We start from the raw sequence: 24,682 nt of genomic DNA, 5'->3' as shown, positions 1-24,682 counted from the left end.
TGTAGAACCTCAAAACCTATGAGATTACCTGGTGAATGTTAAACACAGTTCCCAGTTAAAATACAGCCTCAGCATCTCCTGCGACTACAGATGATGTAGGGGTTGGATGCACGCTGGAGGACTAGCTCTCAAGGTTACTCTGTCACCCAGTGAGGCGTTGCCTTAATTTTTGTCTGACAGCACTTTATGTACAGGGGACAGCAGGGAATTGAACGGAGTACTCAATGCCAGCTGTTCAGAAGGTAAGAAAGATGAGAAGTCACAGCCCATCTAAACTGGGAGAGCAGTTTTGCTGGCAAAACTTCCCTTCAGGTGGCAACGAATCTCCCCGATTAAAAACTTATTTTTTATAACATGAAAGCTCTACACAGCAAGCCCCATCATTAGAGACTGCCATCACCACAAGCGCTGGCAGCAGAGCCTGACTGATGGGAATAGATGAACAGAGCCAAGGACTAACGAAGATGAGTTCAGTTTCTAGTATAAAAACCTACTGCAGGTTTAAGTAAAAATAAAATAATCCCAGGCTTGGAGCTGGCATACTTTTTCTGAAACCCTTTGGTATTAGGAAAAGCTACTGCAGAACAGCTGGCCTGAGGACAGCATGGTAGCTCACTGGTGCAACCAAGGACAACATTTGCATCCATTTATATTCATGTCACAGCATGGATTCTTAATAGCCTTCCTGCCAAACCTTGCTCAATAGTCCATTTGGAGAACCTACGTATCAACTTTATTTTAAAAGTTTGATGTCACACTCTGCAGTGGGAAAGTGATTGAAAAAGGTGGCCAGAGGAAAGTTCTATTTCCCGTATTTATTTTTCTATTATTTCTGTACCACCTTGTCTGCTGTATCATCAAGTTCAGCTATTGGCTCTAAAACTGTCACATTTTGTTCTCCCTAATTGCCTATGATAAAGACTACAGAATAAAAATATAACTATTGCTTACTGTACTTTGGCACCAAAGAGCTTGTTCTGTTGTGTAGCTACAGTGGGAAATGCTGGGTAATAACCAAATTTTGTTTGCAAAATAAGTGTATTTTCTTGATCAACTGCTTTTCTGCAGATCTGCTTTGAAGAGGGCACTTCTTAGAGTGACCTTTCAAAGGTCACTACCTTCCTGTTGCAATCAACTTCTATGTAAAACGTTTTGACAGCTATCATCTTGCTTACCTATTATCTTCAAATAATGATGAAAGAGGCTGGGTCTGTCCCTGCTGTGCAGATGCTGGATTTGGGGCTGGCCAGAGCAGAGCACTTGCCCTGCACCCCCGAAAAGTCATGTTGAGGCAGGATAACATTTAGCCAACTCCCATTATTTCCCTTCTCAGTTAATAAAGTGAAAATACCAGGTGCTTCCTTACTTCCAGATACTTAATGTCTGTAATTTTGGGTCTGATTCCACGTGTGTACATAGACACCTCGCAGATTTTGACACACGGCAGGTACTGAACGTGACTTCACACGGACTCTCCGGGACTTAACCAAGCCAGCAGTGAGAATTGGGAAACACAAACTATTCTTGGGGCGTAGCCCAAGCTGTGATTTTGTTCTTCTGGATTTAGCTGCAGGGTTGCTACCCGGGGGTGGGTGAGCGGGGGGCGGGCGGGTGGGGGGCCGGAACGCGCCTTTAGGGCGCGTTCCGGCCCCCCACCCGCCCGCCCCCCTCTAGATATTGCACCTTGCAGGGTACCTGGTATTAATCCGGACTAGCCCTCCCACAGCAAATCTCCCAGGCCAGATAATCCCGTTGCAAGCTGTCCCACCCCCAGAGTGGCCTGAATTAGGTCAGCCGGGTTTACGTTTCCATTTTATTTATCTAATTTTTTTTTTCTAAATTTTTTTTTTTTTTTTTTTTTTGGCATGCTGGTTACACGCACACCCACCACCCCTCCCCTCCGTGGATCCCGGAGGCGGGGAGGGAGGCGGGGGGAGCGGCGGGAGCTTTAGCCGATGGCAGCGACCGCCCGACGGCGGATGCCAGCGGCAACCGGGCGATGGCGAGGAGCCGGGCGGCTTACGAGTACACGGAGGCGGAGGACAAGAGCATGCGGCTGGGTTTCCTCCTTATCGCCGCCGGCTTGCTTTCCCTGCTGGGTTTGGGTTGTTGCTGGCTTCGCCCGGCGCTGCAGGAGCGGGGGGGCGGCGGCTCCGCCAACTGCACGGTGCTGGCGGTACGGCAGCTGGGGGAGCGCTTCGCCTGCACCTTCTCCTGCGGGGCCGCCTGCCGCGGAACCGCCCGCTACCCCTGTCTGCAGGTCCTGGTCCGCACCTCCCGCTCCTCCGCCCCTGCCCTGCTCCATGAGGACGAGCGGCAGCTCCGCACCAACCCCAAGGTGAGACCCGCGCAGCGCCGCGCTCCCAAAAGGAGGAGGGGGGTGGCGGCGTGTCCCGCAGGGCAAATCCTGCCCCTCCGCCACGCGGGGCTGGGTGCCCTTTCGCCGCCCCTTTGGGGTCCGGGTCCCCCGCAGCCACCCGCCGTGCGGGAGCGCGTTTGCCTCTGCTGGGGGCGGGGGGTGTGGATGAAGTCGCGGAGCATCCCTCCAAACGTCCCTGTGCTGTTAGTCAGCAAAAAGGATACAGATATAGTATATATGTGAAAATACTATACATGGTATGTAATATATGTGTGATGTGTGGGTATATATAGTGTGTATATATATACATACTGCATACAATACAGTGTTTTACTATACAGTACTACTATACTATTTATTTAGCATAACACTATATATAGTACAGTGTTACACTATACTATACCACTGTACTACATATAGTATATAACATATACAGTATAATATATATAACTATACTATAGTTATATATATAACTATACATATATGTTTATATGTATAGTTATCTATATAGTGTGTATATAGTTTTAGTATATATACAGTGTATCATAGTATATATATATTTTTATATCTAGTGTTTACATAGTGTACATATATAGTTTTACTATACCGCTATACTATATATAATATAACACTCTATATATGCACACACCCTATATATGTATGGATAGACAGAATTCTTTTTTCCCCCTGAAGAGTCCCGGTCCCGGACTCTCCCTCTGGCAGGAGCGGTGCCGCCCCAGCCGCGGTGGCCCGAGCGCACGGGCGGGCGGTCGCGCAGCGGGGGGCAGTGGGGTGACTCCGTAGCCGGTCCCCGGTCCGCCCCGCCGGCAGCCCCGGGACGCCCGTGGGGAGCCGGGGAGAAGCTCCTGCTGCCGGTGAGGGGGGGGTTTGTCTGTCTGTCAGTCTGTCCGTGTGAGCGGCGAACGATGCTGTTGCGCTGCGTGTCCCGGAGGGTGAGGGGCTTCCCAGAGCAGCTCCCCAAAACCCAAGGAGAGACTTTAACGGAGCTGCTGCTGACAGGGCACGGGGGAGAGGGCTGCACTGAAACGGAAGTTTCCTCGGTGCTGTTTTGATTCTTAAACTTTTCCATCCCCCACATGAAAACGGACCAAACAGAAACATCTTTAAAGTTGCATCTTATAGCAAACTGGGGTAGTCTGATGGCAATGTATGACCTGTGCTTTCTTCTTTCTTTAAAGGCAGTTACTCTGCTTTGTCCTTTTTCTTTTCATGTCCTTTTTCTTTGTATCCCCAGTTTGGATGGGGCTTTGAGCAACCTGATCCATGGCAGGGGGATTGGAACTAGATGATCTTTCAGGTCCTTTCCAACCCAAACCGTCCTGTGATTCTATGATTCAGAGTAAAGACCACCTTGCCAGTATGCTGCTTGCATGGAGGAGATTTTAAACAGTTTCCAGAAAATAAAGAATGTGGCAGAAACGCCCACACACACACACTTCCCCCTGAAAGAATCTGAAATTGGGAGTGTATTGGAGAAGTAAGTTTCAGCTCTTTGACGGAGATGGGGCTGCAGTGCAGTGCCGAGGCTCACGCTACGCACGATGCAGGGGTCTGCATGCAGGGCTGGGGACCAGACTTGCGTGTGCAGTTTGGGGTGTGCAGCCTCACATCTTCGCAGTCATAGTTACCCAGGTGTGGCTCTGTCCCTCAGAAGGTCGATTAAATTGCAAGCTCAGGGTTTGGGGGTTGCTTTTTTCCCCTTGGCAGCTTGTGGGCTCAAAAGGGTAGTTCGGGCAAAAATCAGCAGAGCAAGAAGCAGGACAATAAGTCTGACAGGATTTGGATTAAATTGTTGGCACTCTCAGAAGCGATGAGTGATGAAGCTGCAGTGTCGGATGGTGCCTGAGAACAAAGTGGGTGAAACGGCCTGTGAGGGAGGGTTGTAAACTTCACCTTTCCCTGGGGGTGCTTCTGCCAGGTTCCCCGTGCACCGTGAGCACCCAGCTGTCCAAGCACCAGGACTCCCCTAAACCTCTCTCCATCTTCAGGTGGGCTGTGGGTGGTTAGTGAAATGCCCTTTTGACATGCGGTGAAGATGCAGTGTTGCCGCAGAGGGTGCAGCGTGGCCGTCCCTGAGCATGGCCCGATGGCCCCATTGTGGCCGACTCCAGCAGGGATGGGAGGTGGGAGGTGGGTGATGGGTGGTGGGTGGTGGGTGAAGGGTGGGGGGAGGCGAGCCGTGCTGCCAGCACACCTGGGCTCAGCAGCTCTTGCAGCAGCCTCAGCTTCAGCAGAGGCTTTCAAACTGAGCTGCGACTGCAATGTCTCAGTAGTCAGAGTGTTTTGTGTTGTATTTACTTCTTGATCTTGTCTTCTCCTGACTTTCTGGAAGTGGGAAGAGGAGAATTGCAACTGCCTGGGGGCTGGATTGCAATTTCTGCAGGGAGGCACCTAGAGCTTCAGAAGTGATGCCCGTAAATGTCACTCAGAAGCCTATTTTTATTTAACAATTATTAAGAAAACACAGGGCTGTGTTGGCAATGTGTCATACTTGCATACTCTTACAAATGTAATCTGTTTTCTCCAGCTTACATCTTGCATCTCGAGGTGTGGGCTGTTTACCCTGAGATATTGATTGCCAAGAATTAAATCTGATTTACCAGATGAGACCAAGCAGAAAGGATGTATTTTTTGATGTAACTGTGTTCTCTGGTATTAATTGAACTTAACTAAGTGAAAAACAAAATAGAAAAAAATGCACTCGAATTATTTTCCTTACCTTAAGGAGCTTATGTAAAACCAATACAAAATAAGAAAACTTGTTTAGGTCTCATGAAGAAAACACATCCTTTTAAAGGCATGAAGTATGTATAGCTGTCGCTTTGGTTTTCCTTTTTGTCTCAAGTTTAATGTCTGTGTAGCTGAGCAGTTATATCCTCCTTTTAATTTTTGTCCTAAAGTCTCACCATCTTTAAAAGCTTTCAGAATTTTATGCTGAAATAGATTAGTCCTACCAACAGGGTAGGAATCTGCTGGATTTAATGCTTGGGATCCGGTATGTACTTCTGAATGAACACTTAGGGAGCCGTTTAATCCTTCCTGTTTCCATCGCCTTCTTGCAGCATCTCGCTTGCATTCCTGCAGTTAGACATACAACACGCTAATCAGTTCCAGTTAACTAGAAGGAAAAAAATGCCCAATTTTGTTTTGAGCAGTCTTTAAATTTTATATTCTGTTTAGCTGCTTTTCTTTGTAGGGTAGCAATTTTTCCTGGTAAAATAGTGCGGAAAAGGCAGAGTTCAGGCTCCTTACAACACACAACAATACTGAATCAGTTGGCAGCTTCACTCCACCCCAAAAATCGCCAGTGTATCGGACTAAAAATATTCTACTTTCTGTAGTAGAGTGGGCTGGCACATAAATGTATCAGCAGTTACAAATCTGTCTGTTCTAACGAGGTCTAGCTGCAGGAAAAAGAATTTTCTTTTTTTTCTCTCTTGCTTCCTAAGATAATCACATCATTGTACAGCCCAGGATTCATTTTAGCTCTTAAAAGATTATATAGCTGGGTCAGAGTTAATCCAGAAATGTATATATAAAGCACAGGGCACAATTACATTTGTATTGAGTCCGAGTGATTTGTGGATTTCTTTTTTCTTCTCTCTTTTTTTTTTTTCTTTAATTGTTGTCTCAAAGGAAGAAATTTCAGCAGAGGGATGGTAACCTTTCTTCAGCTGCCTTGATAACAATAATCTCTGAGATAAGGCTTAAGGGGGATTAATTCCAAAGTCAGTTTGTTCCTATTGTTCTGGCCATCGAGTGCATCGGTGGCACATACAGCCAGCGTGGGGGCTATAGGTTTGGTTGGGTAAAAAGCAGAGTATGTCAGCTGCTAAAAAGATCTGCTTTCTGGCTTTTTAGACTTTTCCCTTTCTATGCTTAAACATAGGGCCGGAAGAATCAACACACTGTTTTGTTGAAGAAACTTTTAGGGGAGTGACTGTTGAGCCTGCTGTTAGCAGCTGTGCAGCAGGACCCAGTTTTCCCCATCCCGGTCCCCAGGCAGGGGAGCAGAGCAGCCAGCCACTGCTCCTTGTCTTTGCTCTGCGTCCACACCTGCCTCTGTCATGCTTCTCTCTGTAACCGCTCAGCCTGATGAGATGATGTACGGTTCTGTGTGCTTGTAAAGAAAATTGGTTTGTTGTTTTGCACTCTTAAATATGGCTCACGACAGAGGAGGTGTAATACCAAAGTATGCCCAACCCTACAATAATTTTGGGAGGGTACATCTGGTGAAGCATCAGATCTGTGTTTGGGCTGGTGCCTGTGATGGTCAAACTCTGCAGATGCTGTCTAGCAATTCCTCTGGAAGCAGCCCTGGGTGCTGCGGATAAACCCCTTTATCCTCCTGTCTCACTGGGACACCCCTTGCTGCCTCGAGCCTCTGTGAGGGGTTGTGGCTTTGGTCACTCCTGGTGGGTTTGTCTGTGCTGACAGATGAAGGTGAAAACCAGATGCGATGTTCAGCTCCGGGTCCCTTGGTACAGTCAGCTGGGAGGGGGGCATTTTTTTGTGCTAATGGAGTGAGTGCCCCCGCTCATCTCCTGCCACAGTGGGACAGTTGTTGCAGTGCTTCCTCCCTTCCAGACCATGAAGATAACCCAGTAAAGCATGGAGGTGCTCACACACAAAGTTAGGAGAAGCTCATACGTTGCTTGGAGTGGTGGGTCAACCTTGGCTGGCCACCAGGTGCTCACCAAGCTGCTCTATCAGTCCCCCTCGTCAGCTGGACAGGGGAGAGAAAGTATAACAAAAGGCTTGTGTGTCAAGATAAGGACAGTGAGAGATCACTCACCAATTACTGTCACGGGCAAACCAGACTTGACTTGGGGTAATTAATTTAATTTATTGCTAATCAAATGAGAGAAGGATAATGAGAAATAAAAACTAAAACTTAAAACACCTTCCCCCCACGCCTCCCTTCTTCCTGGGCTTAACTTTACTCCTGATTTCTCTACCTCCTCACCACCAGTGGTGCAGGGGAATGGGGGTTGCAGTCAGTTCATCATCTGTTGTCTCTGCCGTTCCTTCCTCCTCAGGGGAAGGACTTCTCACACTCTTCCCTGCTCCAATGTGGGGTTCCTCCCACAGGAGACAGTCCTCCTCAAACTTCTCCAGCGTGAGTGCTTCCCATGGGCCGCGGTTCTTCATGAACTACTCCAGCGTGGGTCCCCTCCCACAGGATGCAGTCCTTCAGGCGCAGACTGCTCCAGCGTGGGTCCCCCACAGGGTCACAAGTCCTGCCAGCAAACCTGCTCCAGTGTGGGCTCCTCTCTCCACAGAGCCACAGGTCCTGCCAGGAGCCTGCTCCAGCACAGGCTTCCCACGGGGTCACAGCCTCCTTCGGGCATCCACCTGCTCTGTCGTGGGGTCCTCCCCAGGCTGCAGGTGGATCTCTGCTCCACTGTGGACCTCCGTGGGTTGCAGGGGCACAGCCTGTCCCACCATGGTCTGCACCATGGGCTGCAGGGGAATCTCTGCTCTGGCACCTGGAGCACCTCCTTCCCATCCTTCTTCACTGACCTTGGTGTCTGCAGAGTTGTTGCTCTCACATGTTCTCACTCCTCTCTCCCAGCTGCAATTGCTGTTGCGCAGCTATTTTTTTCCCTTCTTAAATACGTTACCACAAAGGCGTTACCACCATTGCTGATGGGCTCGGCCTTGGCCAGCAGCAGGTCTGTATTGGAGCCAGATGGCATTGGCTCTATTGGACAGAGGGGAAGCTTCTAGCAGCTTCTCACAGAAGCCACCCCTGTAGCCCCCCTGCTGCCAAAACCTTGCCATGCAAACCCAATACACTTGGAAATCAGGAGTTGGAACTTGTTGGCTTTAGTAGTGCACTGTGCTTTTGTAATGATACTCACCTAGAGTGCACATTCCACTTCTTCATTTCATTACAAGCTTCCCAACCTGCGTGGCACATGATGTGAGGACACACTCTGCTGCACCAAGCGAATGGTACATGCTGTGTCCTGTAGTTCACCAGCAGCCAGGAGGATGTTCCTCAACAAGTCGCTTGGAGACTGAGGCTGGAGACTTGCTTCTTAGTGCCAATGGTTTGTCTTCTGATGGGCTGACTTGCTTCTACTTTGGGCCCTTCCATCTGTTTGCATTTGAGACTTTCTTGGTCCCATCTTGTAGACAGTCTCTTCCAGGCTTGAGACAGCTTCCCTCAGAGCTTACCAAGTCTGGCTTCTTTTTCATAAACATGTGACTGAACTAGGCAAGAATTAGTCTTTGAAAAGCACGAAATGCAACCTAGAAGCTAAATCACAGTCGAGAGTTCATGCCTCTGTCCCTCCTCCGAGATATGGAAGAATATCTGTTCCAATGAAGTGTTCAGAAGGACCAGGAATCTTCCCAGGCATCTGCAGAGACACTGGAGTGGGAGCATCCAGCAGCAAACACAGATACAAATCTTACAAAACCTTGGTGTAAAGGTGTATTAGCAGCTTGCTGACATTTTTACTGAATTGAATCCTGAGTCTATCCAAACACTGGCTTTGATTGAAGCGGGAATATTATTAGCCTGATACTGATTTGAGATGTGTAATTGAGACTGTATTTGAATTGCATAATAATTTTATCGTTGCTATGACATAGCGTAGGAGGTGCGATTATGGCACCATGTACCAATAGATCCGTTGAAAAGGCCTCCACTCCATTAGATTTATTCTGAATGTCTAATCTTAAAGTGCTATTCTCCAGCTTCATTGTAACTTGTTTTTTTTAAAAAAAAACATCAAAGAAATATAGAGTGGGGCACATCCACTAAAAATGGATGTTGCTGTGCAAGCAAGTAATTGAGCACAAGGCGTCCTAGCTTGGTTTGAAACACTTGGCATTTGTTTATGGTTTGATGGTAGGATTTCATGCCGTGTCTTGTGGGGGAAGGACTGTGGAATTAACCTTTCAGAAACTGCCTGTTGCCAAAGTGGGAGATCATTTTAGGTTCATCCACCAACTCACAGCTGTGAAAGTTGCCAGGTTATGATTTCCTTTTATTTGCCTGCTGATCGTTCTTTGGAGGGCAATACAGCTGATCAAGCAAAATGCCCAAGAAGTGTGCTTGGAAGACTGGGAAAAGAGGGGTCCAACACCTAAGTGGATCGGAAGGGACCAAAACGAGCATCAGGTTAGGGGGAACTGTGCTGCCATCTTGGGGAGGCAAGCTCTGGTGTTTGTGCAGCAGGCGATAAGTCCATGTTGGAGTTGGACCTTAGGTGTTCAGCATGACTCAAGGGCTCCATCAGGTTGAGGAAATGCTTCAGGGTGAACCCTGGGATTCATATGATGATGATTTTGCCTTGGGCAGGGACCTTTTCAAGACTGCTAATCCTTGACAGGCTCAAGCAATGAGGTCCCATCAATTTATGGCAAGCTCTTGGGTGTCTCCTTTGTATTTTTCACATGAAGATAAAGAGGAAGAGATGGAAATGAATCCAGTGTGTTTTCTGACAGCTGCCACTGGGATTATTTGTGCAAAGAGTGGTGTGACATTTCAGTTATGGAGAGCATCTTCACTGTTGTCCCCAGTTTTTAGGCAACTTTCCTGTAGGTAGTGGCAGTACTCCCATACACTGTCTTACCTTGGCATGGGGAGAAACAGATGTGTTGACTGGGGAAGCTGTCTGTGAGCCCCTTTGATCTTCCAAATCAAGCAAAATCCCTGCCCTGAAAACTTCTGTTTTTAATAGCTTCATATTGAACTCAAAGCCTGGGGACCGATGTCAAAAAATGTGAATACCTCTGTGATGGAACTGTCCCTGGAGACTGTTACAGTTTGCTGCTTGTCCATTCAGATGGACATCCCTTGAAAAAAGAGATCTCTGCAATTGTTTCTAAGCCTGAAACTCAGGATAGGGATAAACAATGGTTCACCAGGTTTTGAACGTTCTGAAAGATTCATGTAATATTTGGAGGAGATGGAAGGTCTCTGAAGGATCCGAAGAAAGTTTGGCCAGCAGCGGTCACACTTTCATAGCAGAGGACAGTAGTAGGCTTAGCCATGAGGAAGAAACATTTCAGAGAAGAGAGAGAAGCTGTGTACTGGAGCTGATACCACAGGAAAAGGAGTTTTTGAGACCACTGAGGAAATTCAGGCAGAAAAATGTATAATGGTACCTAGTTGTTTTATCTAGTTCTCTATTTTGTGTGCTGCCTAAATAGTGGTTGGTTTGGGGGACTCTGAGTAAAGTCTGTTTAATTCTACTCTCTTGTATCCCTGTATTGCAAGAGCGTGCCTAAAAGTTGGGGCCTTGGGGAAGAGCAGGGTGTAGATTACAGCTGGATGTCGGCAGTGAGTGTACAACTGGTGGGATATGGTACTGTTTCCACAGCAGGATCTGAAAGGCTTAATGAAGAAAAATACTGGAGTGGAGAAAGTGCTGGACCCTGGGCTGAGCAGGGAGCACCAGGAGGAGACCAGGTGGGATGGTGCGGCATATTGGTGGCTGTCAGGGGGACAGAGCAGAGCCAACATTGCCCTTGGGTGTCCTCATGCCAAATCTGCTGGCTCCGTCCAGCTGCTGCACAGATGTGTTTGTGCACTGGGACCGTGGAGGGAAGAGGAGTGTGGCTGATGCTTCCAGAGTACACAACCAAACCAAAAAATGTTATCTAAAATAGAAATAACTATGTGTGATAAATCTGGATTTCTGATTTCTGAAGCAGAGTGGTGTTGCTGCTAGTTTCTGTCCTTCATTGTCAGCAGTGGGACAATCCTTGTTTAGGATCATCTGAATAGGGATCTGAAAGGAGCTCTGTGCTGTGGCAACACCAGGAGTTGTGCCCATGTGAAAACAGGGGCCCATCTGAAAATGGGGGGCCTTGCATGTGAAAAAGGCGTTTCAGCTTGGAAGCAACAAGTAAGATCTTGCAGATTCTTCCGGTCTGAAGCATGGAAGCTAGTGGCAGCAATTGTAAGTGCTGACAGAAGTGGTCAGGTTTTATATGATCAGGTCAACAAAATCCTGAGATTTCTCCCATGCCCCTGGAATGGCAAAGATTCAAGCTGTTGTATGGTGGAGATGTAGGTCTGTACAGCTTGGATATAGTGTGCAGCTGGGGGCATGGTAGGCTCCTGTGAAACCTCACTAGATGGAGAGGAAGCACTCACAGAGAGTCATGGTGATCTTTATTTTCAGGTTAGGGAGGGTATCTCTCATCTTGTTGTTATTGCCTTCAGGATACTGTGAAGAAACTCATGTTGTGATCCTATGTAGGGATCCCTTTAGGGACTTCCCACACCCTGCACCTCCAGCTTCCTCATTCTACCTAAGTAGGAGGCATTTTATCTACCTCATAGTCATTTTTTTCTGCTTGCAGCTCCCAGCTTTAAAGGAATTGAAAATCTGTGTGTGCACCTGGAGCCTTGTTGTCTATGCATCCTCCACGGTGAAAAGCCTTTATGTTATCTGAGGATCAGTTAACTGTGTTACTCAGTTTGGTTCAACATCTCCTGTAATGATCTCCCGTATGGATGCCTGGTAACAATAGGAGGGATTGTGTTTGGACACTGAGATCCTGATACTCCCAACATTGGATTCAGTGGGCTGGTTTTTCTTGTTTAACTCCCTGTGGCCAGGAGGGAAGGGTGGTGTGTCAAAGACGAGACTTGGAAACAAGCTATGTGTGTTGTGTGAGACCCAGAGTGGAGCCTCTGAAAGCTCAGTCCCAAGTGCACCAAGCTGGGGGATGAACTTCCCTTGATCTCTTTGGGCTTTGAAGCAGATGTCTGAGGGCGAGATCTGCAGCTCTTCTTGACTTCTATGGAGCAGTAGCAGATGCTCAACCTTTCTGCTGCAGTGAGGCTTTGAACATTCTGTGCTTGTTTCCCCATGTTGTAACAGTGGAAGAATACCTGTCTTTTGCCAGTGGATACCAGCCAGATATCAGATATCTCATCATCTGGAAAAGCTTGCTGGAATATTTTGGTTATTTCTCAGCATGGTGCTAAACAAAACTTGTGATTACATGCCTCACTGAAAACAGGAAGTAATTCAAATCCAATCCATGGAGCTGACTAGGAATATGTCAAAATGAAGTCATCGTTTCTACATTCATTGTGCGAAAACCCAAGGTGTTATGTGACAGGTTGGTTTGATAATGGAACAAAACATGATAAAGCCTTTATTTTGTTTCTGAATGCTGGCATATTCTTTTCCAGTACCTGCAGGGAGTAACTAGCAATTGAAGTAAAGTTCAGCTAACTTTTCTTTGTTTCTTTGGAGGTTGCACTTAGTATTCTTTGCCCATTTTAAGTCCCGCTGGTATTATGAGGAAAATGCAGAGAAACTGATGCCCTGTGTTCTTAAGCGCAAAAGTAACTCAGTTTTGCAACGTGTGTTGGCAGTGTTCGTACATCCCCCCCTGTGCAAGAGACGATCAGGAGAACTCTGAGAACGTCACATACAAGCAGAAATACTGGAAAGAGAAAGTGGGTTCACAACCATTTACATGCTATTTTAACCAACACTTGAGGTGAGTAATCTATATTTGCACAGGCAGATGTGCTTATACATCTGTTTAACAGCTGTCCATCGATTCTGTTTGAAAATATATATAAATGCATGCATATGTATATACATGCACACCCAGATAGTGATGTGGTTTATCACACAGAGTTTAGTGCAGAACTTTGCAAGTCAACTCTGTTGATGAAAAGCTACATAGAAAGCAGAGAAGTGTTTTTACCACTTGAAGTAAAAATTTAAAACTCTGAAGAAAGTTTCCCTTTAAAAATGTCATTTTATGGAAAAAAGCTTCTTGTCTTTTAACACTCAGATGGCAAAGTTCTGGCTTGGATATTAATGTTCCTTCCCTCCATGGACGAAAAATCCTGCTGTGTTCATTAGGGGCTGGAAGAAAAGGGGAGATCAGTAAATAGTACAAATCAACTCAGGAGTTGTGCTCATAGAGGATTAATGAATCAGATAGATGTAATAAATGTTCACAGCACTGCCAGTTTTCATCCATGCTTGCAGAGTAGAAAGTTGTAACTTAAAGGATCTCCTCTTCCGTTTCAAGTCTTACTTTTACTACCAATGTTGATGTGACTTACATGTGTATAAAGGTGACGTGTGATTTCCTTCCTTCAGTAAATGGGAAGAGGAGGAAGTCCTTTTGCCTGCCCCTTTCTGCTGATGATGTGCCAGGAAATAAAAGGTGATGTGGCATCAGCGAGTTACTGTTACCGCAGTGTGCAGGCTTGCTGGGAGGACTTGGGAGAAGAGCAATGATTGGGATGATAGGACCATGTAGGCAGGGAGGTGGAAAGAGAATATTTAAGAGCTCTAGATCAGCCAAGGTTTTATGGGGTTTAGACTTCAATTCTGGAGGCATATGATACTTGCTTAATTTAATCAGCTTGAGTAATTTTGGTAGAGCTGGGGAGACTACTCTTGGTTGCTAAGTTAAGCACTCAAATATCTGCCACATCAGGGACTAAAGAAGGAGGTTGGTACTACCCTACCAGCACTTAGAAGTTAAACAGACGAGGGACACCTAGGTGGGAATAGCTCAGTGCTTGCTTGTGCAATTCAGAGCTCAGTATGGGAGTGTTGGCATTAGATGTTTAAGTTTATTAAGACACACAGGAGGAAAATGGATGCCAGTGTGGGCTAGGACCTTAGCGGAACCAGGGAGCTGGAGTAGGGTGTCAGACAGAGAGATGCCTGACTCTCCTGTGGGTGACCTGCTGAGTGACTTGGGGGCTTCAGGTTTGTCCTAGGCTGGCTATGATTGTTGTCCCCTCCCTGGAGAGACTGTAGACCTAGTTGGCATGCCCAGGATGACAGTCTGTTGTCCCTGGTTAAGTCTTTGCAGAGGGAAACCACCAATGCTTCATAGCAAAAACTAGTTGTTTCTTACAGTGGGGAAAGAAGCACTGTCTGCAGCATGCGGAGGTTAAAACTTAGGGCACCCTGTGTGGTTACATCAGACCTGGCAGGGACCTTCTTGGGAGCTGCTTTGGTCCACGAGGTGTCAATACTGGGGTCTGCTAACCAGGAGGCAAGTGATGATTTTAGCTTCTCTGGGCGGGCAGCTGCTGCCAGTTCCCCACATTGCTGAGACTTGGGAACTGCAGCAGCCACTGCCTGAGTGAGCAGAATAGTCAGAAACATGGGATCTTCTGCAGGAGACATCATGGCTAGGATTCATCTGAGCTGCTATGGACAAGATGCTGTGAATATTAGCTTTTATGGTCAGTGGAGAGAAATGGGAGCCTTTCATCTTACCCACAAATAAATGCCTAAAATAGGTTGGAGATGTTTATTTCTCTCCTGTAAAGGAGCTTAGGGTGATATGCTTGAGTGCAGGCACCTAGGTGTCCAGAGCTAGGTGAGCTGGTTCTCACATCACATCTGTAGGTGAAGCAAAGGCAAAATTTTTCTGAATCTGCATACTGCCTAGGGTCTGCCATTTATGTAGGTTGACACTGAGAAATTGTGCAGCACTCAGGCAAGGTTTTTTCCTTAGAGTTGCTGCATCCTGTACTGCTAAATGTTCTTGCCAAATGCAACGGCTGCCTTGAAATGCTGCCTTTTGCTGATCATACAACAATCTATATACAGCAGAAGAGAGGCTCACTGCCAGAGATACTTGAAGATAGTCTAAACTGAAATATGTACACCATCTATTTTCTTCTGGAGATAGGAATGAGCTTTGAGAGTAAGTTCTGCTGACTAGGAATGTGCTTGCTTAGGTATACTTTTAGAGCTATGATGACTAAACAGCTTGTGAAGCAGTAAAAAAAATACAAACTGAGGGAATAATCTGTTCACTTCAAAATAGAAGTGTGCAAATTTTCTGTCAGTATTTTTTTAACTGAGTGACTGAGCTAACACTTCAGTGTCAGTCTGTATAAAACACAGAATATAGTGGTAGGTCCCTTAGAAAGAGTAGTATTTGCAACATTAATGCTGTCTCTTTTGAAACAGCAGAATAAAATTCTAGGTTAATATCTACACAACGAATGAACATCGCCTCCTCTTCATCAAACTTAATTTAGCATCATTCCCAGAATTGTTGCTGCATGCAGAGTGTACTGTTAGGTAACACCTTCCTTCAGTTTGGTGGGGCACATTTCAACAGGCTGCTTTGAAAAGAAGAAGGAAGTATTGCCATTTGTACAGTTCAAAGTTATACAAAAGGGTTGAGAAGCAGACTTGGCAATTTCAATCACTCTTGGTTAATATAGAGAGGCCCAGCATAACTAGCTGTCTGACATTTTATCTTAGAGAACCAAAGCCCAGCTTAGCTTGGAGCTCAGAGCTTTACTGAAAAGCAAGATTTTGCTTTGCCACTGTAGGCACTTACCTTTAGGGTCCCACTCTTCTCTGGCTAGTTTTGGGCCAAGGGGTGCAAGCTGCACAGGAAAGTTGGTTTTCTGGACCTCTGGTGAAGGTGCCTGTCTGTTGGCGTGATGATACTCCCATCTGAAGGGAGCCCTGCCCAGCAGAAATCAACCCCTGGTGTTTCAGAGCACAAAACAGATGACAAATTCAGATAAAGTTCTCAGGCTGTTGCCAAAGGTTTGAGAAGACACTGAGCTCTAGTGCTTCAGTGTTCATGGATCTCACACTGAGTGTCCCAGGGGATCTACAGTCATGGCCACATGCAAGCAAGGGTCACAGCTGCATGCCCTAAAGTGGGAGGCCTGTGGGAATGGGTGGGATGGGGGAGATCCTGTCACTTTATTTCTTCACGTTCCAGGTCTCAAAAAGAGAGAAAACAAGATCTCCATGAGCTCAGACCCCTCAGTCTCATGCCATGCAGAAACAGGCAGAGCAACATACGTCAAGTCGTTTCTTATTAGTGGCTCATTTATGTGGTGTGACTGCCTTTTAGCTCTGGGTACATCCAAGTATGGCAAGAACGCTCTGTGGTTCCTTTGCTGCAGTGCAGCGGATGAGCCAGCCATGCTTTATACTTTATGCTTCCCTGTGTTTGCTGCAGGATGCTGTACAAATTCACTTGAGATTTGAAGAGCAAACACTGTCTAGTGATTAGTGACCACCTGTACATTGTTGGGATACCCTGCAGACTATTTATCTGGGAATAATTCCCTGCAGAAGCCAAGGGTGCTCAGGCTGCTCATTCATAAATGGTGGAACAGAAATCTTGGTTTGCTCTGGTACTTCACAAAGTTTTCTAAATTAGTTCCCTCCACTGAGAAGCTGGTGTTGCTATTTCCTATCCTTTCTTTTACTGTATTCCCTCTGAAGCAGTACTTGGGCCAAGAGGGAAAGGACTTTACTGTCGGCGTGCAGCCATCCAGCGGAGGTTCTCTGCTTCTTGCAACAATAGAGGAAAAAAATACTGATGAGTGATTGTCATAGTGAAGGGATGTGAATAATTGTGGGCAAAATAAGTGTATGCAGATTGCAAACCTCTTTACATACAGATTGTTTGAATACAAAAAATATTTGTAAGGTTTCCTATCCCTTGCCCCCACCTCTGTCAGCTTTTGCTGTGTCACATAAATTGCACAGTGTGGTGCACAAGTGATGACTGGAATGTTTGCATGCCTGTAACTTTTTGGTCCTACATGACTTTTTGGTAACCCCTGCACTGCAATTCTTCCTGTGATGTTCAGTAATTGCTCTGAAGGCTCTGACGGAGGCCTGCTGTTTGTTTGAACTGCTTGGCAGCGCCTAACAGGGATGTGTTGCATAATGCAACAACTAATGCAGTTACTTCTGGTCAGAGCCCCACAAAGCTCCAGCCCTGAGCTCAAAGTCCTGCTAAAAATAAGTACTGGTCTCACCTTTTAGCAATGAAAACAAAATTCCTCCCTCCTTGTCTGTTCAGTGAAAGGGAAAGGTGTGTTTTCAGAGTTAATGTAGAGACTTCTTTAGGGCTTTTTTTTGGTTTGTTCATTCTTCTTTCACCCTGGGGCTGCTGCTGTGCAGTGGTGGTGGTGCTGTACAGTGGCCACCACTGTTACAGCAGAACCAGGTCTCGATGCCTGAGCAGGGCTTAAAAGTATTAATTTTTTTTCCCCCATTTTGTCCCACTAGGTCTCTGCCTTGTTCCTGCCCCTGTTTTGTACACTGGTAACTGGTATTAGGAGTTTGGGTGCATCCCCTCAAGAGGTTTTGCATTTACTGGAGAGCTGAATGACAGCATTGCTAGAAACAAGAGATGGTCCATAACTGAGCTTAGGGGAAATATGTGCAACCCCTCTGGTCAACATCTCTGAAATGAAGTATTATACGGAAGTCACAGAGCAAAGATGGGTTTATTAAATGCACTATACTTGCAGGGACAAGGCAATATCTTTAATTATATCTGCTGATTTTCACAGGGAAAAGAAACACATTTCCAGGTATGACATACCTGCTCTGCGTTCAGCACTGCTGCTTGAGCACCAGCGGAGTGGTGCTGTGGGGATTTCCAGCAAAGCTGCATCCTTGTCATGAGAGCGTTTCCCTCGGGGATGGGGGCACTTTCCCTTTTCTGTTTCCAAGCCAAACAACAAACCTTCAAACTTTGCGAACAGGCAGGTCACCTATTCAAAAGTAACAAGAAAAGGTCAAAACTGCAGTTTCACTACATGGTGACCTTGCCATGCAAAACCAAAACAGTTATGTTTCTGTGTTTCAGCTGTCCTTATAGCTATTTATTTTTCTTCCTGTGGAAAGGGGTTGTCTGCTGTGGAAGTACAGCCCACTCTCTTCTCTTATTTTTGCTCTTATTTTAAATACATCTTTCTCCCTTCCCCCTGCCATCATCCCCTTGTTTCCTCTGCCAGGCCCTGCTAGCCTCCTCTGCTGCTCCTGCCATTCCCACGGCAGCTCTGTGGCTCCTTTCCAGGCTCCTGCTCTCCTTGCCTCTGCTGTTGATAAGAGTTACTGTTTTAGAGGTGGAATCCAGAGATTTCAGCTAAAATCTTCTACTCCTTTAGCCTGTATCTAGTGTTCCTGGGTGGCAGCAGTTTTTCCTTCTGCTGTGTGCTTCTGTTCCACCGGCAGGTGATAACCACCCAAAGGCTCATTCTCCTGAAGGCCCTCTAGGGTGACTGGTTTCTGAACTCCTGGTCATCTCCAGTGTGGTGCAGCACCACGCTGGGGGTCTGCCCCCACTGGCACAGCCCAGCTCTGGCTCCTCTCCTCTCACAGTGCAGCCGTAGTGATTATCTCAGGGCTCAGAAGTAACTGTGACAGGCCACATAAACCTCATGGTTCACTGCCAGTGACTTTGCTCTCTTGGTGACGCTCTCTGCCTGTGCTTGGCAAGACAAGGGTCTCTGTGTGCATATTTCTATTTCAAAGACACGTGGGGCAGCTCTCTTGTAAGCCTCGGAGCGAAAGCCAAAGGTTTTTGTACCAGGACAGCAGGACATGTCCAGCCGAGGGGGGCTGATGCAGCACCTTATCCCTCAGGGTTCATTGCAGAATCGCTTAGGAGTTGTCCCAGGGATGTCCCCAAACACTCTGCAGACTCAGATGTCACAGGACAGCTGCACCACACACCTTGCCAGTTCTTTCGGAAGCTTGCCAGGTGGTGGTGGCGGCGGTGCTGCTCTGCCTGAGAATTCGTTTCTTCAGGAGGTGGAGGATAGTTCTTCCCCTAAACTGATGCTGTCATGTGAGGATAACAAACAGCCTGGAAGAAGTGAAATCCAGTCTCTGTAGGCCAACCTGTTAATTAATCACTAATGCCTTTGCTATATTTAATTCATCTGATTAATTCTGATTCTAACTTCCTCTATCTCCTAATTTTCCCCCAGTCTCTTGTTTTGGACCTTACAAATCTCATATGAAATACCTACAGTTTTTAGTCTGGCATGGATCACTTGAAAGCAAATGTGTTTATTTTTCAGGTTTTTAGCCAGGCGGCCTCCCAGGCCCTCACTCACACTGCCCACCATGCCAGTCCCTGGCTGCTGAGATGGGACTGGCAAGTCCACCACCACCCATCTTGTGCCTCCCTACCCCTCTTTCCAAGGAGCAAGCAAAAACTTGGCGATGAGCCCAGTTACCTTGTTTGCTGGGTGCAGCATGTAGGGCCATGGCAAGCCCCCAAGTCCCTGCGGTTACCTCTGTACATCTCCTGCAGAGCCGTGGGGCTTCTGGGGCTGCAGCGTTCCTGCTGCAGAGGACATCTGGCTGCCTGTCCCTCGCTCCTTGGGCTGCTCTCACCATGGATTTGCAAGTCCAGTATAACCCATGTGCCGCTGGGCTGTTTTTCCTGGTCAGGGTGATTTCCTCTGCCTGGATGCTCCTTCTTAGATTACATTGGCCAGCTTGGCCGCATGGACTCCTTGCCAGCACTGACCCTGGGCTACAGCAGCAGGGCGACAGGCTTGAGGTCTTGTGCAGCATGTCATGAAGGTGCAGCAGCAGCAGGGCTGATTTTTTCCTCCTCGCTTTGGAAACTGTTATTTGCCATTGTTTCCAATCTCAGTATCAAAAAGCAGAGGTAAAAGGAATTATCTTGTAAAGGAAAATAGTAAACATTTTCTTTTTCAACAACCCCTCTTCAGGTATTTCCCTCCGCTGTAAAAGCTGCATCTCAGTGGGACCCTCTGTTGCCGTTACACCCTCTAAGCTGTTTTCCAGAGCACTTTCCATAAGTGCTGTCAGCTCTAGTGGTGGATCTGCAGGGAAGGGGTCCTCAACTGAGCACTGCTGAGCCCAGGTTCCCACCCTCCACTGCCTCTTCCCACTGCCCCAGCGCTGCCCAGTGCTGTCCCCTACACCCTGCGACATCTCCGCGCAGGTCAGCAGATGCAGGAAAGGGGAGCTGGTCCTGACAGGACAGGGAGGGAATCATATGAACGCAAAGGAATGGCTTTATACGCTGCCAAAGTTGATCTTGATAACTGTCCGTGGGCTGTTACAGGCAGATAACTAGGACGTTGCCATCCAGGAGCGTGCGGTCTATCTGCTGGCAGTGCTGTCTGCCTTTATTAGCTTTTCTCATTCACTCTGGGGGTCTAGAAGTGCTTGTCTGCACTGGAGAGTTAATTTGGGATAAAATAAAGAGCAGCTGAAAGCATGGTAGTTCTTCCAGAATAACCATGTAGGTTAAACCAAGTAGGAGCAAGGCTGAGATTTGTCCCACCATTTTTTGGCACCAAGAGTAAGTACTAAGAGGCTACATGCTGCCTCGAGGGTCCCTGAGCTCTCCTGTGCTCCGGGTCACTCTCCAGGAGTGCTTCTCCCTCCCCTTGACTAAAGAAGGTCATTTAATGTCTTAAATGTGGTGCCAATAGTCATTTAATGACGTATTTTTGGAGGACCCAGTCATGACCTGATGCACTGTCTGAAGAGACACTGTGACAGTGAATTGCTGCACACCTTCTGCCATTTAGGAATTGCACGGGGACTCTTGTGGTAGCTAAGAATAGCAATAATATCCATCTGAATCCAGACCTCACCCTGAGGCTTCATTTAAGTCTTTGACTCTTTTCCAAAAGGGAAACTCTCTTAAATTGCTGAGTTGCAAGAGTCACAGTCTCACCTATAAGGAGTGTTTGGCATCCATTGCTGCTACCTTTGGTACAGATGTTTTCCAAAATATCTAAGATTCAGTCAAAAAGATATCTTGCTCTCTCCAATCACACTTTCTTTTCTTTAACTGAATCCAATTTTCTAGTTTGTTTGCTTGCCTCTTATTTTTGAACTCTGTGATTAGTATCCACTTTTAAAAAATACTTAAAAATCAACGTCACTTGTAAGCTGAGAGTTGTGAGGACTGAATACTGCCTACTTATGGCCTCCTCGCCAATTAGCACTCTGTTATTCACAGACGATGATACAATAAATATGAAGGAAGCAGTATTATACCTCCTGTGAAAGGATTTTTCTGTTCGGGTGCTGCCATTGATATGGCATAGACTGGTGAGTTTGTGCCTATAAAGTTAATATTATTTTATTCAATTTATGGTCTCCACATGTGTCTGATTATGTGTCTGGAGGATCTCGGTTGAGCAGACTTCACGTGTTCCTACTGAATACACCTGGATTTCTTTTGATCATTTTTTATGTTGCCGAGTTTCAACTTTCATATAGCTGACCTGCTCATAAACAGAGTCTTATTCTGCTCCTTACTACACAAATAAAGAGAGATGTGTGGTGTCAGCCTCTGGGACTTGCAGGCTGGCACAGTGTAGAGGAACATCCACACAGCAATTTTGGAGGAGAGACGCCCAAATGCAAATGCAGATGCAATTAAATCAGGGATCAGGTGTAGCCTGGTGGTCTGGCTCCCCCAACTCCTTAAAGATGGATAAAACCCTGTAGATTTGCAGGCATCTCCATTAATTAACTTCTCGGTGAAGGAAAAAGAGTTTCTTCTTGTTTCCCCTACAGAGAATGTTTTCTTACTGCTGCTTTCTGATCAGGATGAAACTACAGGGGGAGAGACAGCACAGCCATTGCACAGGTATCTGTTCCCATGTGCAACTGCATTGGGAGAGCTTAATTCCCTGGACCTGGCTAGATGGGCCTGGGTTACCAGGATTTTAGTCTGTGAGGTTTGTTGCTCCACGGAGCGTCGGGTAACATTGAGGAAGCAACATAGGATGGGAGTGTTCAGTGCAAGTGAGGACCAATGTGAACCAAGACTATATATTTTCCTAATTAGATAAAGTTCTGTTTGCTTCCCTTGCAGATAGTTTTCCGGCAGACCGAGTGTCTCTGTCTGTAGATGGGAAAGCAGCAGTGAAGTGCAAATGCCACAAGACTGATTTAACACTCTGTTAAACTGCAGGGAGAGCAGAAAGAGCCAGACCTGAGGAAAATCTGCCATCAGATTTCCCAACCAACTTCCCAAACTTGGAAGTGGCAGATGGATACTTGCTCTCTCAGACACGTGGCACAGCTGAATTTCCAAGCCTCTTGAGATGCTTCCTCCTTGCTATTCTCCTCCTCTCTCTGTTTTTGGAAATGCGTAAATCCACCACAGACACAACCGTGACTGTGTGTTAGATGTTGTTGGCAGAGGCTCGGGGGGTCAGATCTTCAGGGGAGGCTCCCCAGTGTGTCTGTGTAGGAGCATGCTCAAATCCACTGAGCAGCTGGTGTTTGCAGAACCAAATGGCAGCTTATTGCTGAAGTAGCCTCTGCTGGGAAAGAGCTGAGTTGGGAGCCTCTGGCACCCCGGGGCTGGGCAGAGGTCCTCCTTGGGGTAGGTTTTTTGCAGACCCCTGACTGCCAGTGTGGCTGGGCTAGCCTGGGCAGCGCTGAGGACAGGGACTGGCTCTCCATCCAGAGCCAGACCACAGCAGGGCTTTGTCAGGAGCCTCCATGTAGCCCCATGAACACGTCAGGGCTCAAAACTAAAAGGGAAGCTTTAATTGCACTTTAAACTCATTGCACAGTGTCTGATGTCATTTCAGGTAGATGTGTATAACTGCTGCCTGGTATTACGTTTTTGCTGGAGGGGTTTTTCAATCCACAGTGTGATATTGTATCTCTTGCAGCTGTTTATGATGACCACGACCTCTGGAAGAATTAAAGTACCAAAAATTTTTTTATTTTTTTTAATCTGAATGAACTTGTTAGCCTGTAAACACTGCAAGTGGAAAGCTCTCACAGCCTGCCATGAGCGCTGGTGATAGACAGGCAGATGAAAGCAGTGAATGAAATGGTCCACTTCTTCATTTTCTAACACTTGCAAATAAAACACCTTTATTGTTTCCATGGCAGATGCTTTCCACTTATGATGAATTGATGATGTCAAGTTGCTTTATATTTTCTCCCTCTTCTGTTTCTCCTCTTCACAGGCCAGATGATGTGATGCTGAAGCGCACCCATGATGAGACTGTCCTCTTGCACTGCTTCCTCTGGCCTCTGGTTACATTCCTGGTTGGAGTCCTCATTGTGGTCCTGACCATCTGTGCCAAGAGCTTGGCTGTCAGGGCAGAGGCAATTAAAAAGAAGAAGCATTTGTAAACAGCAAGGCTGCTGATGGAAAAGAAAAAGCTGAAGAAGGTCTCAAGTGGGGCAACTTGACGTACCTGCAGGTTTGCAGGGCACCCAGCTGCGCCTCCTTCCAGTGTCTCATCTGACAGTGGAGCTGCTCTTGCCTCAGGATCCTTCTTGGGAGACTGCCCCATGAAATGTCAGCTAATTGCTGCTTCTGCTATGACAGTAAATAAGTATATTCAACCAAAAAAAATCTACACTGCACCAAATATGCTGTGCACTGTTAGTCCTGAACAGCAGCTACCCAGGTCCTAGCAGTATTGAGAGACAGTTTATAAAAACCCCTGATGATGCTCATTTCATCTTTACAAAGTGATCTTTAGTATTGTTTAATATTCAATATTTAAAATATTTACTTTATGACAGACTGTATTTCCAAAATAATAAAGTTTGGTTGCTTTGGGTTTTTTTAAGCTTTGTTTTGCCTGTTTTTAAAAAAAAGCTTTAAGACAAAAATAACAGTGTGCTGATTTTGGTTTTTTTTTTTAACTGTGTAGAACTTAATTTTAAAATTCAAACTTTAGCTTCTGTCTAGATGAAATCTTTCATCATCACCTGTTCGTTTGTGAAGAAATGTAGACATCTCAGAAATACTTCTCCAAAAATGGAACAATTATTGGAAAAGGTGATTAAATACTGGATCTAATTTTATTGCCTTGGTGGTATTCAGTCCCTACAGTTTTTCTTGTCCCCTCTCAGTTACTCTCTTCACCAAAATGCTCTCAGGCTGTAAGAAGCAGGGATTTGGAATGGTTTTACATGAATTTGTTTTACGAGTGATTTCCCCAAATAGTAGAGTGCCTGAGCACCTGCGTGACATCATAGCTCCCCTCAGCAAGTCACAGGGCTCCAGGGGTGGCCGGAGGACATCAACTCTTTGTAGGGTGTTTTCTGCTGAACTGCCCATTCCATTCACCCCAGTCCCATGCAGCGTCCCTCCAAGGGGATGCTCCGGAAAATGGAAGGCAGGCTGGGCATGGCATCTTGCTGGGTCGCCTCTCTGTGCTCATCCCTGCAGATTGCTGCATACAACAGGAGTACTGGCCCTCAGCTGCTTGCTCAGTGCAGAGATTTCTGTATGTCTGGCAGCTTCCCTGAGCACATCTGAAACCGGAGTAGATTCATGGCACCCGTCCTTGCCCCCACAGGGCTGTGCACCCCTGGGACCAGCTGTGCAGCTTTGCAGGGCTGGCACACAGTGGAGGAGAAAAGCCACGTGGCTCAGTCAGGAAAGGGAGTCTCTCAGCATGTGATTGCTGGCAAAGCATTTCAATCTACATTAACAATTCTGCAATTCTAACCATACTGTTCATTGTACTAATCTCTGATACTCTTAGTATTATGTTTAAATACCCTGCATTTC

General features: G+C 46.5%; 1 protein-coding gene across 2 annotated transcripts; it reads left to right on the top strand.

Annotated features, from left to right (window-relative positions):
- Positions 1-1,727: 1,727 nt before the first annotated feature.
- On the top strand, positions 1,728-23,732 carry KCNMB4 (potassium calcium-activated channel subfamily M regulatory beta subunit 4). 2 transcript variants are annotated; one of them, XM_074825443.1, is made up of 4 exons: positions 1,728-2,338; positions 12,735-12,862; positions 13,480-13,546; positions 23,118-23,274. In XM_074825443.1, exons 1-3 carry the CDS (start codon positions 2,000-2,002, stop codon positions 13,523-13,525), a joined length of 513 nt encoding a protein of 170 aa, XP_074681544.1. In that variant the 5' UTR covers positions 1,728-1,999; the 3' UTR covers positions 13,526-13,546; positions 23,118-23,274. The 2 variants fall into 2 exon arrangements, with proteins under 2 accessions (XP_074681544.1, XP_074681543.1); XM_074825442.1 differs by lacking the exon at positions 13,480-13,546 and having other exon boundaries at positions 23,118-23,732.
- The last annotated feature ends 950 nt before the right edge of the window (positions 23,733-24,682 follow it).

This window comes from Strix aluco, chromosome 5, assembly GCF_031877795.1.
Source record: "Strix aluco isolate bStrAlu1 chromosome 5, bStrAlu1.hap1, whole genome shotgun sequence".
In the NCBI taxonomy this organism is placed as follows: domain Eukaryota; kingdom Metazoa; phylum Chordata; class Aves; order Strigiformes; family Strigidae; genus Strix; species Strix aluco.
The sequence above is the reverse complement of the archived record's forward strand: the minus strand, read 5'-3'. Positions and strand labels throughout refer to the sequence as shown.

Coding starts and splice junctions, on each gene's coding strand:
- KCNMB4 (XM_074825442.1), top strand. CDS start 2,000: ATGGCGAGGAGCCGGGCGGCTTACGAGTACACGGAGGCGGAGGACAAG. Junction 2,339..12,734: donor AGCTCCGCACCAACCCCAAG/GTGAGACCCGCG, acceptor GTGTGTTGGCAG/TGTTCGTACATCCCCCCCTG. Junction 12,863..23,117: donor TATTTTAACCAACACTTGAG/GTGAGTAATCTA, acceptor TCCTCTTCACAG/GCCAGATGATGTGATGCTGA.